This window comes from Anomaloglossus baeobatrachus, chromosome 3 (genome assembly GCF_048569485.1).
Source record: "Anomaloglossus baeobatrachus isolate aAnoBae1 chromosome 3, aAnoBae1.hap1, whole genome shotgun sequence".
In the NCBI taxonomy this organism is placed as follows: domain Eukaryota; kingdom Metazoa; phylum Chordata; class Amphibia; order Anura; family Aromobatidae; genus Anomaloglossus; species Anomaloglossus baeobatrachus.
This window is the reverse complement of record NC_134355.1, coordinates 376,567,722-376,592,032: the sequence shown is the minus strand read 5'-3', so window position 1 is coordinate 376,592,032 and position 24,311 is coordinate 376,567,722. Positions and strand designations below refer to the sequence as shown.

General features: G+C 42.0%; 1 protein-coding gene across 1 annotated transcript in view; it reads left to right on the top strand.

The window, feature by feature from the left end:
* Nucleotides 1-24,311, top strand: part of BCKDHB (branched chain keto acid dehydrogenase E1 subunit beta) — a 274,772-nt gene that overhangs the window by 73,674 nt on the left and 176,787 nt on the right. Inside the window, exons 5-6 of the mRNA XM_075341500.1 lie at nt 8,440-8,595; nt 10,775-10,883. Coding sequence (XP_075197615.1) covers nt 8,440-8,595; nt 10,775-10,883 — 265 coding nt within the window. The remainder of the gene's footprint in view (nt 1-8,439; nt 8,596-10,774; nt 10,884-24,311) is intronic.

Genomic DNA, 24,311 nt, shown 5'->3' with positions numbered 1-24,311 from the left:
TAGCCCCGGCATCCTGCTTTACCCTGGGTTGTCCAGATTCTTCCGGAACGCGGTTTCCAGTCCCTGGCTTTCTGCCTGTGGCTTCCTGTTTTACTCTGGGAGGTGCAGATTCTTTTGGAGCGCACTGTTTCCAGTCCCTGGAAATGTGTCTATATGCTCCAGTCTTTTTTATCATAAATTAATGGTGTTCAAACTCAAAATTCATGCTGCCTGAACTGTAGTTATTGCAGCTGTTGCCATGAAACACTGCGCCGTTCAGTAAAGCTGTCCGGGGACTGTTATACTAAGGTGATTAGACCAAGGCAGGTCACCAGCGGAGTCCACCTACCCTGATGCCCTAGACCAGTGTTCCCCAAAACCAGTCCTGAATAATTCCATCACCTCTGCAGTACTAAAAAAAATGTTAAATGTGTTCTGTTGGTGGCTCTTGAGGACTGGAGTTGGAGAATGCTGCCGTAGACTGACGGCCTCTCTCCATGTGTGTAGGGAAAGAGCTGTTGGTCCAAGGAATCTTGCAGGTAGAAGCCATCAGAGACTGGCCGTGAACTAGACATCCGTCACATAGTCCTTAGCTGGCTTTTGAAAGAATATTTTCTCTGAAACACTGCAGTTTCAATGTAACATATTCACTAATGCAAATGATGCTGTGGTTTGGACTTGATGAATTTACTCTTTACTGTTTATATTTATTGTGAATTGGATCAAAATTGGACATGTGTCTAATGTTAGCCTCCATCTGCCTGTAACAGCAGCGACCGGACTGAACCCACAAATTATTTTTATGCACATGTAGCCCTTACAATAAGACCAGCAATACCTTGTACATGATAGTCCGTTCCTCCATTAGTAGAAAATCGGTGATTAAAAAGCTGTGCAAATGATGCTGAAGTGCATTCAGCATGTGTAAGCTCTTCCCAGGCCTCTGTCGCTCCAGCTCTATTCCCTAATAGGGGTAAATTGCAAAGGTTGCTTGTTTTTTACAAGCGCTTTTAACCATTAGTGATGTCAAAACTAACATTAACCTTTTCCTATCCAATACAATTTCCTGTTTCGCCCATTGAAAACCTATTATAGGTCGTCATCAGTTATATTTATTCCAGCGTTCGATAGTGAAAACGGAATCTGCTCAAACCCATTTTCAGAAGACGACATTCGTTGCCACCCATCGGTGTGATGTCTCCTGCCAGAGGACAAAAGAGCTTAACGGATTATTTTGAATGCCCCCCCCCCGGGGGGGGGACTCAGGCTAGGAAAAGGTTAAAAGTGGTTGTCTGGTTAAAACAAGTGACCATCTTTCCTAAGGATCGGTTATAACTTGCTGATTGATTGGTGCCCCATCGCTGTGACCAACACTTATTTGAAGATGGTGGAAATTTTTATTCCTAACTGGGAACTTTTATCCCCATTAGAAAATGACATCAAAAGTCAGAGGCCCAACAGCTGCCCCATTTATTCCCTAAGGGCCTGCCAAAAAAACATACACGGCGCTTGGCCCCCTCTAGGATATAGGTGGAGTGCAGTTTACACTTGTACACTGTTGCTCCATTCTTGGGGATCCCCACTGATCATTACATTATCATCTATATGGTGGATAGGTGAGAACTTGTTTTAAGTGGACAGCACTTTTAATGATGTGGTTTGGTATTTGCAAATTATCAAATTCCTTCTGTATGATTTATACTGCTTGTTTAAAAGGCTTGTCCCATGAACAAAGTACATTTTAATCAACAAGAATAATTTCCACAATTAGATGTCTTTAAAAAAAAAATGTTCCTGTGCTGAGATCTTATATATGTGTCCCTGCTATGTACTTTTGTAATGGCTGTGTCTGACCATGTGGGAAGGATGCAAAAGAGAATGTACAGAAATCATAGCACGGGATTGCCTCTGCTGCTTTCCGAGAGGTAAAACATGTTGCCTCACAGAATCAGCTGCAATCCCATGCTGTAATTTCTGTATACTCTTTTGTCTCTTTCCCTGGTCAGAAGCAGACAGGTTCCTGTACGGTGGGACACAGACATTTACATATTTGAAAGCAGGGGCACGTTTATAATATCTCGGCACAGGAACATTTTTTTTTATTTTTTTTTTTTAAACACATCCAAATGGGAATGTGGATTTTTTTTTCTTTTATTTCAAGATCTGTTAATTAAAATGTACTTTGTTCATGGAACATCCACTTTAATATGTTTTTGTGGAAGTGTGAGAATATTTCGAATGAGTTAAATTATTTTTCTTCTTTAATTTCTTAGCATAAGTACCATGTAGCCTGTAACATTGGACCTGAAGTTTCTTAATTACAGTAGCAAAGTTTTACCGGAAATTGATATCTGATTATAACGTTGTGGTTAGTTGTATAGTTAATATAAAACAGATGCAATAGTGCATTAGAGGATTTATTTTATTACATGGTTTTCAGTTGTAATTCTTAACATTTTACAAGCAAATTTACTACAGTTGTTTGTGTTTGATGCATTTCGATGATTACAAGGTTTTAGGAATTTGAACCTGTTAATCTATGGGACTTACAGGCTGCTTCAGTTCCCTCTAAAGCAGGGGTCTCAAACTCGGCTGGGTATAAGGGCCGCACGTAGAAAAAAAATAATTTGGGGGGCCTCATTCTTTTTAGGACAAAGTGACATTTTTATTGGCACCCTATTGTTTTTCTATACACTGTTTATGAACATTTTGTGTTTATGCTAACAAATGTACTGTTTTATGTTTTTGTGTATATAGTTGTGTTCAAATGTGTACATACCCCGGCAGATTTGTTTGCTTCCTCGGCCCCTTTATATATATATATATATATATATATATATATATATATTATATATATGTGTATATATATGTATGTATATGTATATATATATATATATAATATGTATGTATGTATATGTATATATATATATAATATGTATGTATGTATATTCGAGAATATTAACGATAACACAAAATATTTTTTTCCATTCGTGGTTATCGGTTGGGCGAAGCAAACTACTGTGTTTTCTGTTTTAAAATTACAATGACAACCAAAAACATCTAAATGATCCGGTCAAAAGTTCACATACCCCAGTTCTTAATACAGTGTATTGCCCCCTCTAACATCAATGACAGCTTGAAGTCTTTTGTGGTAGTTGTGGATAAGGCTCTTTATTTTCTCAGATGGTAAAGCTGCCCATTCTTCTTGGTAATTTGGAGTGATAAGACCAAAATCGAACTTATTGGCCACCACTATAAATGTTATATTTGGAGAGGTGTTAAGGCCTATGATGAAAGGAACACTATTCCTACTGTAAAGCACGGAGGTGGTTCGCTGATGATGTGGGGATGTGAGAGCTACAAAGGCACAGGAAACTTGGTCAAAGTTGAAGGAAAGATGAATGCAGCACATTATCAGCAAATACTGCAGGCAAATTGGCACTCATAAGCCCGGAAGCTGCGCATGGGATGTACTTGGACGTTCCAACATTACAATGATCCAAAACACAAGGCCAAGTCGCCCTGCCATTGGCTACAGCAGAACATTTTGAAGGTTCTAGAGTGGCCATCTCAGTCTCCTGACCTTATTATCATTGAGTCACTTTGGCGAGAACTCAACCATGCAGTTCATGCAAGAAAGTCCAGGAATTTACAGGAACTGGAGGCTTTTTGCCCCATTCTGGTCCTCATCCTGTAGGAATGTGCCCATCTTTGTCCCCACCCTGTAGAAATGTGCCCATCCTTGTCCTCATCCTGTACTAATGTGCCCCATCCTTGTCCCCATCTTGTAGTAATAGGCTCATCCTTGTCCCCATCTTGTAGTAATAGGCTCATCCTTATCCCCATCTTGTAGTAATATGCACATCCTTGTTCCCATCTTCTAGTAATGTGCCCATCCTTGTCCTCATCCTGTAGGAATGTGCCCATCCTTGTCCTCATCCTGTAGTAATGCACCCATCCTGTAGTAATGTGCCCCTCCTTGTCCCCATCCTGAAGTAATACGCCCATCCTTGTCCGCCATCCTGTAGTAATGTGCCGCATCCTGTGGTAATGTGTCCATCCTTGTCCCTTTTTACTTATGTGCCCATGCAGGTCCTCTTCCTGTAGCAATGCCCCTGCCAGGTCCCCTCTTGTGCCATTCTACACACACACACACACACACACACACACACACACACACCCTGACCTGTGCAGCCTCAGCGGGAAAGAGAAACACACACATCAAAACTTTATCACCTGTCCGCCGTTCCCTCGGCGTCCTCTTTCCTCTTTGCTTCATGCGGCCCGCAGGCACGTGGACCTGGTAACATTCGCAGACACTGTCAGCGCTTTGTTTTGTAGCTACCACGCAGTCAAGTTCTCTATAGCAGCTGCCAGACAATCAGAAACAAGCAACTAAGGTCATACGCGTCAGTTGCTTGACTCTGATTTGGCCGGCGGCAAAATTTAGTTGTGCAGAGAGAGCTTGACTTTGCAGCGCCGGCAAAACATTCATCTGACATAAAGCTCTGACAGCTGCGGCCTCTGCTCCGGCTATGTTCGTTACCGGGTCCACGGTCCTGTGGGCCGCAAGAAGCAGCCTGTGCGGCCGCATGTTTGAGACCTCTGCTCTAATGGAACTGTACTGTCAACAACATTTTCATAAATCAGTAGTGCATGTAAATATAAGAAACCTTGTATATATCTTATCAGGGAAATCTGCCTCCTTCCCCTCCCCCATCTCCTGAGCTTGTTATCCACTCTGAAAAAAACTGTTCAAATCCATCAGACAAGACCACAGGTGTCATGTGACACAGCCTACTATACGCTATGGAGAGGATAGGAAAGGAGTGAGGAGCAGGAAGTGGAAACTGGTTGAGAGAGGTATAAACATCAGCCCGGGGAGGCAGAAACATAAGTGAATTTTCTAGCCATTTTTACCTCACCCCAGACAGCTCAGTCCTGCTGTATAATTTCCTCCTTGTGTAGCTTGTTTGTGTGCTAAAAAATAAATGGAGAGCAGGAATGACTACAGTCAGGGTCACCATCAGGGCATTACTACCCTTGTGTATTTGAGGGGTCCCAGGCCCTGGGGAAATTACTTAGCTTTGTTAAGCCCTGGGCCCCAGTCATAGCCACAGTCTGCAGATACTTAAAAGTATGGCCGCAGCAGAGGGGCCAGCCATGTCTGACATAATCAGTGATGTCACCTGCCCTCGGTTGCTTCAGTCACTTTATGCTGAGTGAGTGCACATGTGATGCACTTCAGGCTTGTTGCAGCAAATTAGCCATGTTCTAGCGCCAGGTGCAGGCTGGGGGGTAGTAGGCCATATGCACCATAGGCCGGTCCCCAGGGAGCTGATTAGGGCCACTGGAGGAGCGGCATTGTACTTTGAATACAGTCGCCAAAACGTCACTTGTGATTGGAGACTCTGGTTCTCTTCATTTTCTATCCAAATGTACTCCTGTTTTTGAGATGCAAATGCATTTAAATAAATGACAACCAACAGTGGGGCAGAGCAGTGTGTGTCTTCCTTGGCCCGACGTGCAGCAGCCTGATGAGGTTATCACACTGTGACCTCTTCACACTGCTGTTGTCAATGCAGTGCCGTGCGGAGAAGGTGACGGAGAATGGTAAGTGATTAATGTAGGAGCTGAAGATTATATGTCTTAACATTTACTGTGGAGGGAAGGGAAGGGGGCATGGGGCAAAGTGTTTCTATGAGGGCACATTATAGGGCAATAGGGAAAATTGAGAAAGGGGGCATAGTATTGCAAGGAGCAATGTGTGGGGGATATTACACAGAGGGGCAGTTTGGGGGGATAGTAAACAGAGGGGCAGTGTGTGGTTTGATATTATACAGAGGAACAATGTTTGTGTGGGGAGGATATTATACATAGAATCGGTGTGGGTATCAGAAAATGGATACAAAAGCAAAAAAATATTTTTTTTATTTTTACAATTTTGTTTTTTGTTCACTATTTAAAAAAAAAACAAAAAAACAAAAAAAAAACTGTGTACATTTGGTATCTATTGTACACATACTGACCTGGGGAATCATATTGCCAGGTCAGTTTTATCAAAGAGTGGACATGGTAAATAAACAATAAAAATATATAAAGATTTTTTTTCCATGTTTTACAGTACACTTTATTTATTAAAATGAATGGGGTTATTCAAAAGTACACCTCTTGCCACAAAAACAAGCCCTCCACAGTAAATGGTAGGAGATATAATCTTCAGCTCCTCCATATAGCACTTACCACATGGCAATGCGTTGACAACAGCAGTGTGATGAGGTCTCAGTGTGATGACCTCCTCACGCTGCTGCACGTCGGGGTGAGGATGACACGCACTGCTGTGACCCACTGCCGCTTGTTATGTATTGAAATGAATTTGCGTCTCAAAGACAGGAATATATTTGGATACAAGATGAAGAGAACCAGAATTTCCAGGCTGTAAATGGAAGCTTTGGCGGCCACATTCAAGGTCCAAGTCCCTGACTAAATTGTTTTATTTGACCTGTGAAAAAAAGCTGTGGTTCATTGGGTCGGTGTTTTTGAAAAAACTCTGCATGATGGAATTTTGAGTTCACCTATCAAAAGTAACTATGTTTTGACAGGAAAATTTAACCCCGCGCTTTATAGTTACTCTCCAAAAAAACTGCCTCCATTAAAGTCAATGGAACTGCGAGCTATTAGGTTCTTAATGGGAGCTGTAATTGGTTGCTATAGGAACAAAGGAAATTGTTAGTGTAAGAAGCTGATGTGTGAGGTAATATGATGTCAGTGGGGAGACGGATAGAGAGAGACAGACAGTCAAAGAGACAGACAAAGGCAGACAGACACAGCCAGGGAAAGAGACAGAGAGTCAGAGAGAGACAGATAGTGAAAGAGACAGAGAGATAGAGACAATGAAAGAGACATGGAAAGAGACAAGTAAAGAGACGGAGAAAGAGACAGACGAGAAAAGAGACAGGGACGGAGGAAAGAGACAGGGATGGGGGGGAAGAGACACAGAGAGGGAGAGGTACACAGAGAGGGAGAGGTACACAGAGAGGGAGAGGTACACAGAGAGGGAGAGGTACACAGAGAGGGAGAGGTACACAGAGAGGGAGAGAGACACACACAGAGACACAAAGAGACAGAGACTGATACAGAGACATACAGAGAGATAAACACAGACGTATATAATGTATATGTATAAATATATGTGTATATAATCTATATTGTGTATATATAAAATCACCTCTTCCTTTTAACAATTTTTCCCTTACAAACCTGTGTTATTGATATTTAACACAGATCATTAACCTGTTTATTCATCCTGTGGTTTACAGAATTCAATTTCAATGTTGAGAAATGTAGCTAAAGTTAATATACATAAGCTTATATTGTACAGTGTATTTCAACAGATCTATTTTTGGTTTTATAAAACACCTAAGTGTTAATACTTCTGCATAGTAACTTAATTTGTGTATCTGAGCACATGTGCATGTAACTTTTTTGTAGATGGGGAAAACCACCATTGTTTAGTGAAGTAGCGTTATTGGTCATAACGTTTTGATGATTGAAAGGGACAGTTGAAAAAAAATAATGCAAATCACCAAGTGACCAAAAAACACACAAAATTGGAATATGAAAAAGCTTAAAAGGGTGGTTCACCCATATTTTTTATTGTCTAGTTCGATATTATATTGAGAATCCATGTTTCTCTCAAATAACTTGTGTTGGCAATAGTGCCTGTGAGTGGTGCTATTGCAGACCGCTGTTCCCGCTCCAGTGACGTCACAGTCAAGTGCCGCACACGTCACATCCCTGCAGCTGGCTGCATTCTTCTAGACTCTCTGAGCTGTGGGCGGTGTTTCACCGCTGTCACAGCCCATCTGCTCCCTGCTCCCTCCTCCCTCACAGCAGAACTCTGCAAGCAAGAGACGCGACGCTCTGTGCTGTGAGGGAGGAGGGAGAGGGGAGAAGGGAGGAGATGGGCTATGACAAGTGGTGAAACACCGCCCACAGCTCAGTGAGTCTGGAAGAATGCAGCCGGCTGCACAGATGTGACGTGTGCGGCACTTGATGGTGACGTCACAGGAGCGGGAACAGCAGTCTGCAATAGCGCCTCTCACAGGTGCTATTGCCAACATAAGGTATTTGAGAGAAACATTGTTTCTTGATATAATATCGAACTAGACAATAAAAAATATGGGTGAACCACCCCTTTAATATTTAGTTCTCCATTTTCCAATTGTTGCTCATAATATGATTTAAGTAAACAGTGTGACAGTGTAAAGTGGGTTATGCTAAATCGCCCCCTACATTCGTGGGCATTTTTCTAGCCATGTTACAGTATATAGATATAATATGGGATGTCAGTGGTGTGTAAGAATTGTGACTGTTTACCTTTATGTGGTCGTGGTGGAACGTGATAGTCTTCATTTGGTTAACTGTTAGGATTAATTACCTTTTATTTCTATTCTGCAGATTGTTAATGAAGCAGCCAAGTATCGATACCGATCCGGTGACCTTTTCAATTGTGGGAGCCTGACCATTCGAGCACCTTGGGGTTGTGTTGGCCATGGTGCGCTTTATCATTCCCAAAGTCCTGAGGCCTATTTTGCTCACACTCCTGGTATAAAGGTATAATCTATGTATAACTAGTAATACTGTGCCATTATAAAGATACAACTGCGGAGGTATCTGCAAAATTGTGTGACCCAACACATCTTGGTCTGTTTTCTGGATGTATTCAACCACTACTGTGAGCGTCTTTACCGTTAATGAAATAAGAGCAGGCTAAAACTTCAGTTACCAGAAGGATGCAGTTAGGCCACAATGCTAGGTCAGTTTGACCCATAGTGTTCATGGACAGTACTTGGGCTAGAATACCTGACCAGATTTTCACACCTCAGCTAATTACTTCATATGGCAGTTGGCTCAGGACAGAAAACACAGCAATTGGGCCTGGTCTCACAATCTAAGCACAGTCCATGGTTCATGAAGCTGGCCTAATATAGATGTACATCAGCACCTGTGCCCCCTCCCTCACAGCGTTCTGTTGGGATATATACCGTACTCTCTTGTATTTGTAAGTATGGCCTTAATTGGTGATTTATATTTCAAATTTGATATCCCTTGAATTGTAAATGTGTTATTCCACGCACACTGCAGACTGTTTTTATGATCCTCTTCCTCTCTAAAAAAAAAAATAGTATAATCCGTATTTCTTTTTCCGCAACCTGGCTGGGAAATGTTTTTACTCACAGAAAGGGTCAGCTGTGATCCCGTGCTGTGGTATCTGTATAATCTTCTGTTTCCACCATGGCTCAGGAAACGTGGTATGATCAGACCATGTTCCTGTATGGTCAAACAAGCCATTACACAGTACATAGCAGGGGCACATTTATAAGGTTCTCTCCGCATAGGAACATTATTTTTTGTTTTTTTTTAAATACATCAAATTGTGGAACTTATTTTTTTCAAGATATATTGATTAAAATGAACTTTGTTCTTGGGAAAACCCTGTTAAGAGTTCTGGTCAAGATCAGAGCACTTCCAAAGCTTCTGCCTCCCTAACTTTATTCCCGTTCTTCCTCTGCTGATCAAGCCTTTGCTTAGTCCTTCAAGCAGAGGAAGGTGCGGAGCTGGATGTGGAATAGAGACCGGGACATAAAGGCTTGGGAAGTGCTTTGACACTCCTAGACCATTTCAGACTCATTTGCAGACATTTTACAGCCAGGGATCAACAGATTGCAAGATAATGTCATCCTTCCTTGTACTTGTGCAATGAGCAACATTACATTAAACAGTGGGCGGGGAAGGGTGGGGTGGGCGAAGGTGTTGACAGATTTCCTTTTTACCGAGAACCGGTCAGCAGATTTGTCCCCTATAAACTGCATCCACCACCACCAGTGAGCCCCTATATACAGCATTTTAGGCCGATCTGTATAACCTAAAACATAACTTTTATTATACTTACCTGCGGGGCGGTCGGGTCTGATGAGCATCACTGGTCTCCTATGTTCCTTCCATTGCCCTCAGTGCTGGCCTGCGTGACTAGCGGCGCACACAGCGATGACGTCATCGCTGTGCTCACCGCTCGCTACACAGATCAGCTGACCGGCAGACTGGAGGAGATCGCGAAGCTGCACGGAAGTGGCCAGTGAGTGTACCGTAATTATTCACTGCCCTCCGCGCTGATAATGATGCGCGGGGGGCAGTGAATACAGCCGCACATGATCACTCCAGGCTATAGTTGCCAGGGGTGATCACGGCCGGCTGTTAATTATGCGCGCACCCCCCCGCCCATCACCCCGCCCACCTGTCAGCGCCGGCTTCAGCGCTGAGGGATGATGGGCTGGAGGATGGGCGTGCATATGTAATGAGCGGGCCCACGTGATCACGGCAGGCGAAGCTACAGCCTGCTCGTGCCGCCGATGGCCCGCTCCACCGCAGCACCCTTATTCCCGGCCGCAGCCCTATATTCAGACCCTAAGACGCACCCGCAACTTTCCCCCAACATTTGAGGGAACAAAAGTGTGTCTTATAGTCCGAAAAATACGGTAATGTCTAGTCTTTTGCATTTTGAAAATTAATACATAGCCATTAAAACCGTATTTTAATGCTATTATGAATACAATAGTCCAATTGTCTTAATAGAGTTTTCAATGTGTTCAGGTCACCCTATTGTAAAATTACTCTAAGACCCCGATACACCGATATTTCTGACATAGTTTATGTATTATTGCCATTTTAGTATGTTTATCTCCTTGATGCAGCACTTCAGTCTAATTGCCCTTTTGTGCTCTATGTATCTCAGGTCGTCATACCTAGAAGTCCAGTCCAAGCCAAGGGCCTGCTGCTATCCTGCATTGAAGATAAAAACCCATGTATTTTCTTTGAACCCAAAATACTGTACAGAGCTGCAGGTAATGTGCCGAGGGCTTACATGTATATTCATATGGCTAGATTTATGTTTTGGCTGCATGTAATAGGATTTTTGGCTTTACTCATTTAGAAATAAATGGTACATGGTTGCAGGCAAATGTTTTTCGTTAGAGCAGCAGTTGTATGCTTTGGCCATTAGAACACTCCTGGCTTATCCATATTTTCCTTGGCCATGCCTGCTAGGAATTAGTCATCTACATTTTATTTTTAATTAAGATTCTATTTTGTATGCTATTTTTCTATATCTTTAAGGTTTATCAAGCCTTTACATATTCAGTCTTCTTACATATTCATGAAATAAGGACAGACCCCCGCCCCCCCCCCTCAGAAGACGCAGCTGTTCTAGGCCGTGATTTTTTTTCTGTTCAGCAATTCTTTTCAAGAGCCATATCTTTATTTTTTTTTTTTCTTTCTCGTCAGTATTGTTGTCTCAGGTCACCATTGCCTTTTTTTGGGGTCTAGATTTGTATGTTTTGCACCTTCTTTTGCTTGTTTGCACCCAATTCATTATTTTCTGTGCACCTTTTATTTAACCAAATAATTACCGCCAATACGCCTTTTAACAGCGGTCATTCAGGTGATTTATTCTGAAACAGCGCTTTTTAACGGCGCTGAGGAATAAGTAAATAATGCAGCCCCATTGGTGAAGTTCCCAAGGGTGACAGCTGTACACCTAATGAAATTCTGTGTAATTTGGGGGCTAAAAATGCTCCCCACGCCAATAGATGGGTTCATTATAGGGTTCATTTTGCCAAATGGAGTCATGGGGTCCCATGTGTGTCCTTCTGCATTTTTTACACCTCAAGGGCTATACCAGGGCCAGCGTCAGCACCTGGCAAACCCGATCAAATGCCGGGGTATTGGGCTGCTGGGGGGGCCCACTCGCAGTGGAAGGAGTGGCATACCGCCAATTGCGACAAGCCACGTCACTGCTAGTCAGGGAGGCCCGGTGCCCGCGCTATCATCGGCCTCTTCCCCCGACAAGGATCGCACTTTCAATTGTATCGGCGTTGCAGTTGCCGATACAATTGAAAGCAATGATGAGATGGAGCGGCGCGCTACCTCTCTCATCATTCTCCCGCTGTGACTGAAGGCTCTCTGACAGCTCAGCAGCGGGGCGCAATGGTGTCAACCCTGATCGCCTGCAGTGAGTGCAGAGAGGTCAGAGCGACAGCAGTGGATGCGCAGAGGAGACCGAGTAGCGGGGGAATGAGGAAAAGTGAGTATGTATTCAATCACTGTGGCCAGACAACTATGGGAGTGCATTAAATGATATGGGAGCTGTATATTACATGAAGGAGCCTAATACTATCTGTGTCTGCACTGTGCTATATGCAGTCTTTATACTACATGAGGTTGCCTAATGCTATCTGGGTCTGCACTGTGCTATATGCAGGCTGTATACCACATGAAGGTGCCTAATGCTATCTGGGTCTGCATTATGCTATATGCGGGATGTACGCTAAATGAGGTTGCCTAATGCTATCTGGGTCTGCACTGTACTATATGGGGGCTTTAAGGTGCCTAATGCTCTCTGGGTCTGCATTGTGCTACATACAGACTGTATACTACATAAAGGTGCCTAATGCTATCTGGGTCTGCATTGTGCTATATGCGGGCTGTATACTACATGAAGGTGCCTAATGCCATCTAGGTCTGCACTGTGCTATATGCACACTGTATACTACTTGAGGGTGCCTAATGCTATATGGGCCTGCATTGTGCTATATGGTGGCTGCTTAATGTTATATGGGGGTTGCATAGTGCCGCATGGAGGTTGCATAGTGCCATGTGGGGGGCTGCATAGTGCCATGTGGGGGGCTGCATAGTGCCATGTGGGGGGCTGCATAGTGCCATGTGGGGGGCTGCATAGTGTCATGTGGGGGCTGCATAATACTACATGGGAGCTGCATAATATATGGAAGACTATGGGGGCTTCATAACACTATATGGAGAAATATGGGGGCTCGGTGGATACCACTGCAGCCTTGCAGCGCTGGGGTCCTGGGTTCAATTCCTACCAAGGGCAACATCTGCAAGGAGTTCTCCCTGTGTTTGCGTGTGTTTCCTCCTGGTACTCCGGTTTCCTCCCATACTCCAAAAACATACCGATCGGGACTCTAGATTGTGAGCCCCAATGGGGATAGTGTTGCCAATGTGTGTAAAGCACTGTGGAATTAACAGCGCTATATAAATGAATAAATATTATTATTTTACATATTACTAGACCCCCAGAGTTGTATGTCCCCACCCACCCCAGAGCTGTATACCCCCAGAGCTACATGTCACCCCCCCACCTCAGAGCTGTTTGTCCCCCCTCCCCTGAGCCACTCTCCACCTCTAGAGCTGTATGCCCCCCAGTTCTGTATACCCCTTTCCTCAGTAATATATATATATATATATATATATATATATATATATATATATATATATATATATATATAATATGCCATATATATATATATATATATATGCCCCCCTGTAATGTGTATATCCCCAGCCTCTCTTGTGATGTATATACAGCAGTGTCAGTGTGCTCTATGTGCGGCCATGTTTGTTAGTGACGGTCCCAAATCAGCATGGCACAGACACATGCCCAGGAGGAGCTGGATGGAGACAAGTAGGGGAGGTGAATGAGGCTTTTGCCGGCTTCCCAATATTAGAAATATCTCTAATGTGTCTGTGTGTGCATGTATGATGTGTATCTATGTACGTCAGTGTATATGACTGTCTCTAGATTTATGTCTATATGTGTTTTTGTGAATTGCTCTTTAAATATGTATGTGTACGTATGCCTGTATGTGTATGTATCTGTGCATGTCTATGTGTGGATGGGGCCCACTGAGACTTTTTCGCCCAGGGCCCACAAAAACTTGGAGCCGGCCCTGGGCTCTACAAATGCAAAATATCCAAATTTACCTTCAAAAATCAAATAGCGCTCTTTGCTTTCCAAGCCCTGCCATGTGCCCAAACATTAGTTTTTGTACATGTATGGGGTATCACTGAGTTCAGGAGAAATTGTGTAACAAATTAAGAGGTCCATCTCTTCTATTATACATTGTCAAAATGAAGTTGTTTTTTTTTTTTTTCCGCTAAAATGTTATTTTAGCCCAAAATTTGTAACTATCGTTTACACATCCACATTTTAAAAAGTTCTGGGAAGCACCTAGGGGTTAAAAATGCTCAAAACACCCCTACATAAATTCCAGTTTTTAAAATTGGGTCACTTGTGGGGGGGTTCCTGATGTTTTCATACCTCCTCGGCTCTGGAAATGCGACATGGTTCTCGCAATATATTTCAGCCAAATTTGCTTTCCAAAATTCAAATATTGCTCCTTCTCTTCCGAGCCCTCCTATTTGTCCATACAGAACTTTTTGACTACATGAGGGGTATCCCTGCACTCATAAGAAAGTGGTTAACAATCATTGGGGTCCTTGTTTTTGTGTTACCGCTTGTAAAAGTACAAACCTTTGTGCTAAAGCAACATTTTTGTGAAAAAGATGAAAATTTTCAATATGACAACCTAATGTTCTTAAATTCTGTGATGTACCTGTGGGTTTAAAATGCTCACTATGTCCCTGGATAAAACCCATGAGGGGTGTAGTTTCCAAAATAGGGTCACTTGTGGGGAGTTTCAGCTGTTTATGCACCTTAGTGGCCCTGAAAATGTGACATGGTGCCTATTTCAGCCAAATTTGTTTTAGAAAATTCAAATATTGCACCTTCCATTTCGATCCTGGACATTTGTCCAAACAGAGATTTTTGACCACATGAGGGGTATCCTCGCGTTCAGAAGAAAGTGGGTAATAAATTTTGGGGTCCATTTTGTCATTCTATTTCTTGTAAAAGGGAATAAATTGGGGCTAAAGCAACATTTTTAGGTAAAATATAATTTTGTTTTTCCTTTTTATATCGCTTTAGTTCCTGTGAAGCACCTGAAGGGTTAATTAATTCTTGGATGTGGTTTTCTAGAAGGGTGTCATTTTTGGGTATTGGTACTGATGTATAGTAAATATGTGGGAAATGTTATTTAATCATGTTGTGTGACATAACTCTCTGGTTTAAAGGCATAAAACTTCAAAACTTCAAAAAAGTTTGAAAATTGCAAAATTTCCGATTTATTTTTTTTTACCACAAATGCAAAAAATATCGTCCTGTATTTACCACTAACATGAAGTACAATATATCAAAAAGACTGACCCACACATCCAACAGGTGTGAACAGGTGCTAGCTGAAAGCACAATATAACTACGAAACATATACAGATGCACCCTAGAATGCTAACAATGAATAAGGGAACTCTGGTATTCCATTACTGCTATAGGAATATTTGATATTTAGCTTATGTATTGGCCACTGCATGTGAGGCCAGTAACGAGCGACAAGGTATATCTCAATATATCGGGACCCTAACTCAAATGCCACTATCTGGATTAAAAACTTACGGTACATGTCTGAACAGCTAGGATCCAGCTATAAAGGGGAATGAACACTGTCTGGTTACAGAATTATTACATGGCTAGTCATTAAGATCAAAATTTGGCTCTGACATTAAGGGGTTAAGTCTGATTTGTATGTACTCACTTGTTTGTTTTTTTCATTTTTGTGGGTAGCAATGTGACTAGCAATTACGGATGCTCATCAATTGCTGCTTTTTACCAAGTTACACACAGGGCTGTGGAGTCGGAGTCGGAGTCGTGGAGTCGGAGCTCATTTTGGTGGAGTTGGAGTCGGAGTCGGAGTCAATATAAAATGCACCGACTCCGACTCCTAAAATATATAATAAATTGGGGACAGGAGTGCAATGCAGAATGTGCTGAATATTTTACTAAATAACAACATTTAGTATAATGCTTATATTTAAGTGAAAAATGTATTGTAGTACAATGTGAACATCAGACATTTAATTGTTTTTATGATACAATAATCAAGATATTTGGATAGAACATAAAATATTTATTGGAATACAACTTTAGAACACAAAAAAACTAATAAATTGTAAATATGTAATATATATAATATATATATATATATATATATATATATATACAGTGTATATACACACACACAAGATATATATGTAATCTACTGTATATTACATAGTGTATTACATATTTACAATTTATTACAGTTTTTTGTGTTCTAAAGTTGTATTCCAATAAATATATTTTATGTTCTATCCAAATATCTTGATTATTGTATCATAAAAATTATTAAATGTCTGATGTTCACATACACATATTCATGTACTACAATAAATTTTTCACCTAACTATAAGCAATATATGTAGGAGTCGGAGTCTGAGTCTGAGTCTGAGTCTGAGTCTGAGTCTGAGTCTGAGTCTGAGTCTGAGTCTGAGTCTGAGTCTGAGTCTGAGTCTGAGTCTGAGTCTGAGTCTGAGTCTGAGTCTGAGTCTGAGTCTGAGTCTGAGTCTGAGTCTGAGTCTGAGTCTGAGTCTGAGTCTGAGTCTGAGAATTTGAGGAGTCGGAGTCGAAGGTTTGGCTTACCGACTCCACAGCCCTGGTTACACAGTTTGGCACAATTCCATTGCAGTCCCTCTGGGTTTATTTTTGAGAACTCTAGTATTTTTTGTTTCGATTTTGTAAATGGTGCAACTTTTTGCCCCAGAGAGCCAGAAAAACCGTTCAAGAGAGAAAAAAATACCATTTTAGGCCTCCAACACACATCCTTGCCGCCGGTACGTTTTTGCTCCTTTTTTGCACATACCGGTGGAAATTTAATTTACGTGGCGTAATTAATGTGCATGTCACTTAATTTCTTTAGGTACCTACAGTTTGGAGGGCTGGCAGATCAATCACTCACTGACTCTGGGTCGGCAGAAGATTGATCCCCCAGTATCCGGCCAGATGCTGCTCCCCATATAAAGTTTATGGGGAACAGACTCTGGCGCAAAGGGGTAGGAGCAAGTGCTTCATACTTACCGATCACCGGGCTGCTTTCACATTGCTCCCACGGCAGCGCTTTCATCTTTCAGAGCCGCCTGCTCATTATTCCATGACTGCTCACTGTGAGGGTCAGGCCACAAGTGAAGTGAGACACGTGGGATCATGTGTGTTGCAGTGACAGGTGGAGGACTCCAGGTGGAAGACTCCAGCTGTAACTGCACATCAGTTGACTGAAGTCACCGCTGATCTTATACTCACCTTCTCCAGTGAGGCTGCCTCTAGACGCTGGTCCCCTGCTTACAGGCCGGCTCATGCATATGCAGTTATGCACTGCACAGCCGACCCATAAGTAGCAGAGCGTCGGAGACAGCCGCACAGGACACAGCATCGCAGGAGACTTCAGCACCATGGACAGAAGGAGCGAGGACAGGTGAGTATCTCCCTCTGCTATCAAAATAACGCGGGACATACCGCAGCAAAACCGCAGCAAACCGCGGTAAAACCACATGCGAATTTCGGGTGCGATTTGCTGCGTTTTTTTTACCGCAGGTGCGGTAATCTTTCAGAGGGTCCGGAATTTTAAGAAAATTCCATTTTCTAGTGCGCACAGGGCCTGAAATGGTTATTTTGTATTCCTTTTAAGCATTTTATTTGGGTATAATATAAAAGGGATCAGAAAAAATCTTATTTTTTTTTTTCTTTCCGTAATACATGATTGTCTAAACTGGAAGCCAATAGCAGTCGTCAGGGCTAATCTCGGTACAAATCTAATAGCGAGTACTTGTAACTCATGTGCTCGATGTTTAGCTCACTGGCACACAAATTTGGAGCTGACAGTGTTACTGTGCTTGCAGAAATGTTTGTCTGACAAGGTCTTGATATGTAATTGGACAGTAGCCCAGAAGGTTAATCTGGATTGCTTTAGCGACATCTAGACTAGAAGGATCCATGGGCATGCAATACCATGTAGTTCTAAGGCCGGGAGTGTTTTACTCAAATCTGAAATCTATGTTAGGGTGATAAAATGTGAGTATTAGAGCCAATGTTTTTAAGGTTTCCTCGGATACTGAAGTACAACAGCAAAGAAAATAAGAGAAATTAGCTTCAGCTTCAAAAATGTCTAAAACTGAATTACCAGTTGTCGGGTTTATTGAGACCTAAATGAGGTACCTCCAGCGCTGGATGTATCAGAGAATATGCAGATATTTATGGAGACCTATACTGCTCCGTGGGTGGCCATGAATGGCGATTTACACTCCGTACTTACAATTTTGTTGGGCTCGTCATCCTACTGTACTAAAACTGTCTAATTGAGACCATAGTGTCTAGAAGTTGACTATCCATATCATATATCTTTGCAAATAGAGGTTTATGTCTGACTGTATAAGGTCTATAACAAGGTGACATGAAATATTACTTTTCAGAAGGGCTAAAATCAATCTGCATTTTAAGCGGTTATCCACTTTATGATTATGGATTTCCCCTAATGTGAAGAAAATTATATTCCAATATATTAGCCCTGAGGACCTCTATTGCCTTGTCAATAAATCAGCGTCATGTTATTGATTGGTGGAGTGCCGTGCAGTCTTCTGGACAAACAGCATAGTAATCCTGTCCTAAACATGGCTACTGTTGGATAGGCAGCATCACTGTACAATATCATACAATCTGTACAATATCATATAAACAGTACTACCGGTCACCCCTTAAGGCCCTGTCACACACAGAGATAAATCTGCGGCAGATCTGTGGTTGCAGTGAAATTGTGGACAATCAGTGCCAGGTTTGTGGCTGTGTACAAATGGAACAATATGTCCAGGATTTCACTGCAATCACAGATCTGCCAAAGATTTATCTCTGTGTGTGACGGGGCCTATAGTCCAAGCATTGCCAGAAGGAAAGCTTACAACCAAAAAGAATAGTTATGAGTGACCTATTAGTAATAACCAGAAGATGTGCAGTGTTTTTAATAGAGGCTTTTGATGAACATGTCCAAATTTATATCGCACCATCAGCACCCATATTTTAGTCTGTATTGCCATTAAGGTAGTTGAGAAGATTGTATAAAACAGGTAGGGGTGCCGCTTTCTAAATGTAGATATTGACTCTCATCTGCTAATAACATTTTAAGTCTATAACTAAAATAATGTTATTTTCAACAAATAATGTGCTAATAATTATAAAGACAACAACCCTCTAGAATACTAATCAGGTAGAAAGACATTCGCACCTATCCACAGAATAGGTGCGCTATCTAGAGATGAGCAAACATGAAAAGTAAAGTTCGGTGTTTGTACCAAACACTGACTTTCCAAAAAAATAAACCCTTCAGTGTTAGAGTTCGGAATTTGGGTGCCTTACGTATGCTAACAACTTGTTTGAGCATTGCTGTGCTCGGGTACCATGTAGGGTGGTGCGGTGCAGTGGTTGTGGGCGAGGTATTGACTTCGGACGCCCCAATCAAAATATGGTCCTGACTGGGTGTTTGAACTTGTGTTGTGTGGACTGTATGCCCAAGGAGGCCGTACTTGCCATTGTTGTCGGCTTGCCAAGACCAAAGATGACTCACTTACACACCCACCCTCATCTGGAAGTGTTCTGTTTATGGCTGGCTGTATGTGGGCGGAGACCTGAACTGCCCAATCAGTTGCTTCCATAGGTTCCATAGGGGTTCAGGTAAAGTTAGGGTCCAGAACCGAATTTTATCTAAAGTCCAAATGAACTCGCCAAACCGAATTTCAATGGGTCTGCTCATGTGTAGGGCTAATTTCTAGATCGATCGGATCTGACCGTTGAGATCACCAGAATGAGTTAGAATTGAGCAGAAGTGCGCACTCGCGACTGCCGGGTCCATTCATGCCACATGGGAGTCCCATAGAGGATGAATGAAATGGTGGTTCTGTGTACACTGATGCCCCATTTTATTGGGGATAAAACTATTCCCCATTTTTATCGGGGATTGGGACACATTCTGGCAATTGAGTGAACATAGTCCTAATGATCGGACCCCACCAAACTACAAGTTCTCACCTTATTTTCATAAAATAATAGATTTTATATAAAAACATTTCTAATAAACAATTTCATACTTGCCAAGTCTATAACTCCATTGTGTGTGAAATGACCTCTGCTCTCGTACTAAGTGCTTTATATTGGTTCAGTTGTAGCAGAAGTCATTGATATGACAGATGGGATGAGGTATTACTAGACTTTTTACCGACATGGGATTTCATGGTCAATCAAGCATGTGTCCTCTCAGCTAGCGCATTGCCCATTGAACCAGTACTATACATTGTTCCATGATCTCAAGGGAATGGTTTATATATCATTTATTCTGTTTTTATCAATAGTATGTATATATCTATTATGTCTCTTTTCTTTGTATCAATTAGATGTGAGTTATGATTTTACAATTGCTCCATGAATTTGTTTTGTTTTCTTTTTGGGGGGGGGGGGGGGGGGGGGTGTTTGCCTCCATCTGCAGAAAATTGAATGGCTGTTTAAGCCTTATGGTTTTCGACCTCATTACTTAATAATTATGTATGTGAATTAGATTTGCTATTTTTCTGTTTAAAAATGACTTTGCTTTTAACCGTAACACTTTGTTATGTGACATCTGTAAAGAAGTAAAAAGGAAGGTCACTGCCATCTGCATTGATTTGTGAGAAATGACTGTAAGTGATTCATGGATGGTTCTCGCTTCTACACGGCTCTATTAACATGTGAAACAGACTGACGGCGAATGCCAGAAAATGGTTGATAATAAATAGAGCATTTAGCAGGGTGAGAAATAACGGTTACATAAGTATTGCTGCCTTATTTTAATGGGTTAGGTTCTAGTGATCAGTGTCAAACTATCTTACCATGGTTACAGTATTGCGTGAGAATGGAAATTAAATATATTTATAATATAACTTGATACAATTTAAAACTGTTTTACAGTTTAGGGATTTCTAAAACTTTGAACACCTAGTTGTTACTATAAAAATAAAAATAAATCAGATTGCTCTTTGTGTGCGATCTTCAGTTCTTTCTCAGGTCACAAGATAAGGCCCAGTAACAAACAACGACTTAACAGCGATCCCGACAACGATACGGCTTGATAAGGATCGCTAAGTCGCTGGTGAGATGTCACAGAGTCAGACCTTACCAACGACGCAGTAACGATGAGCGACCTGTATAACGATCTAGGCGGTCGTTGGGACCCTGTCACAGAGCAGCTAGTGTGACGATTCAGACCTCAAATAGGGGCGTAGTGTTTGAAGATGTAAGACACGTAGGCGTGCATATGCGTCGCCTTTTTCCGCACCCCTCAGTTCAGCCCCAAAAGATGCTTACTGTTTCCAGGGAGTATAGCTGTTTGAAGAATCAATTACATCCGTGTAGAATCGCAGCTACGATCCGAAAAACAGCATCCAACCGCGGGAACAAATGAAACTGGGACGAATGAATCCGAGTGGAGTCAAAACTACGATCCAAAAGGCAAGGCCACCCAATCACAACGCAGTAGCGGCCACCAATCGGAACTGAAGGGGCGTGGAAAAGGCAATGCACGCCTACGTGTCTGAGTTCGCAGTCGTCAACGAGGTCATTGGTAGGCGTCAAACACAGCGATGCGTCCTGCCCAGCAGGACATCGCCTTTGAAGAAAATGATCCGACCATTCGGCAACGACTAGCGATCTCACAGCAGGGGCCTGATCACTGGTTGGTGTCACACATAACAAGATCGCTAACGAGATCGTTACTGCGTCACAGAAACTGTGACTCAGCAACGATCTCGTTAGTGATCTCATTGTGTGTGACATGGCCTATATACATTTTACAAATTTTCTTTTGTGAGCTTGTCCTTCCCGGTAATACAAACTGAATGCGAGATTTGCTGTCTTGACTAATTCACATTTATCAGCACAGCTTTCGTCCTCCAGCATGTTCTCTTTATTCGCTTTTCTCCCTATCTACTGCACGTTTTCTCTCCCTTCCCTGAGACAATAGATGCTTTCTCCACTCTCTGATCTGTCATATATAGCAACCTCCTCCCCTACCCTGCTACTTTCTCAAGTTCTGATTACCAGATGGTCACATTGGAATTGGAAGCTCTATGGCTCAGTCTGTCAGATTTAACAAGAAAGTAATGCTTCTTGTAGGGCTATTCTTTCTGTGAAAATGAGGGACACCATAAGAGATTGTAAGTAAGTGGGGTCTATTGGATGCCAGCGGGATCTGTTGTACACTGTGTCGGTCACTAACAACTAGTGTCTGTTACAACCAGGAGCCACAATGCAAGTGTGAACAAAGCTGTAAAAAAAAAAAAAAAAAAAAAAAAATTCTGTAAAAAAAGGTTTACTGTGGGTTGTTTTTTTTTTTGTTTTTTTTTTTCCTTTTAAATCTATTTAATATAAATATTTTTTACAGCAAATATTGTATAATACGAAATGTAAAATGTACCAATCAATAAAGAATGTCCAGAATTTATGCTAAATGTAGGTTAACCTGCATACCACATGATCGCTAAGTGCATGTATCAACACTGATATCGGAAATCTGCCCTGTTCTAAGAGGAAGATCATTTAAAAAAAATTAAATAAATAGATAAATAAAATAAAATAAATCCTTAGGTATGAAATAGCCACAATGAAAGTAGAACTAGGGCCAGATAATTTATAACACATTAGTGGTACACACACACATACACTGGAGATCAAAATTAGAGAACAGTGTATGATCACTTGCTTTTTCCTGAAATAATATCTACATTGATCAACATTTGAATGTTTTTTTAAGGGGTACACCATGCCACTAGAACAGTGTTTTACAAAAGATCCAAAGTTTATCAACATTAAAACTTTTATTTTGCCCAAACCGTGATGATCATAATTAGAGAACAATAATAACTATAGCACAGAGAAAGATTCTAAAGGCTACTTTACACACTGCGATATCGGTCCCGATATCGCTAGTGTGGGTACCTGCCCCCATCTGTTGCGCGACACGGGCAAATCGCTTCCCGTGTCGCACAACAGCCGTCACACATACTTACCTGTCCGGCGACGTCGCTGTGACGGGCAAACCGCCTCCTTTCTAAGGGGGCGGTCCGTGCGGCATCACAGCGACGTCACTGAAGCGTCACTGAACCGCCGCCCAATAGCAGCGGAGGGGCGGAGATGAGCGGGACGTAACATCCCGCCCACCTCCTCCCTTCCGCATAGCGGCCGGGAGGCAGGTAAGGGGAGCTTCCTCGTTCCTGCGGCGTCACACGGAGCGATGTGTGCTGCCGCAGGAACGAGGAACAACTTCGTTACTGCTGCAGTAACGATTTTTAAGAATGGACCCCCATGTCGCCGATTAGCGATTTCGCACGTTTTTGCAACGATGCAAAATCGCTTATCGGTGTCACACGCAGCAACATCGCTAATGCGGCCGGATGTGCGTCACAAATTCCGTGACCCCAACGACTCCGCATTAGCGATGTCGCAGCGTGTAAAGCCCGCTTAAGTACATTTCCTGAAGGTAACAACAGTCACCAATCAGTAGGAAGTGTACAGGCCTTTGCTTTGAATGACTTCAGCATATCTGCGGCCACAGCACATCACTAGTGTCTCACGTTGCTCTGGTGTGATTTTGGTCCACCCTTCTTCTAGGCTCTTTCACAGTTCTTTGACTGTTGTGGGTTTCTTGGCCATACCTTTGTCACCAAGGATTTTCCAGAGGTTTTCTATTGGGTTTAGATCAGGACTCTGGGCTGGCCATTTCATTGTTTCAATGTTTTCTGATTCAAGGAACTGCTTTACCCGTTTTGCTGTGTGACAGGGGCCATTGTTCTGAATGAAAATTACTGGCTGATTGAGTGATGAATGCAAGTAAGAAATCACGTGTTATTGAAGAAGGTTCTGATACACACTTGCATTCACTCTGCCATGTAGCTGTACTAGAGGTCCAGCTGCAGAAAACATTCCCCAAATCATGACACTTCCTCCACATAGGGTTTGTCAGATAATTAAGGAAATTAGCACCAGGTGCCAGATAAATTGCAGATAACTGAAAGTGTTCTCTAATTTTGATCACTGTTCTTTTTAATTTATCTCATTTTTATTATGGGGTTTGGAATAAATTCAGTTTATAAAATAAGCTTAAAATACTGTTAGTTTACTCATGTTAGGATATAATCACACAGGACTACACAATGACCTTAACATTTAGGAAATTGTGTGTTGTTCTCTAATTTTGATCTCCAGCGTATACATACATGCATGCATATATGGACACATACACTCATACATATATACGTACATACTTGTGGAATTAAAGTAAACCTTTCACATTTTAGGTCAATAAGGATTACCAAAATTATTCATATTTGCCAAACGCCAGAATAATGAGAGAATGTTTTAAGGGATTATTATTAGTTTCTGCAAGGTCAAAAATGTACATACATTTCATTAGCATTTGGTAACATCGCCCTTAAACTTTGAGCAAATGTTTTGAATATCCTTCCACAAGCTT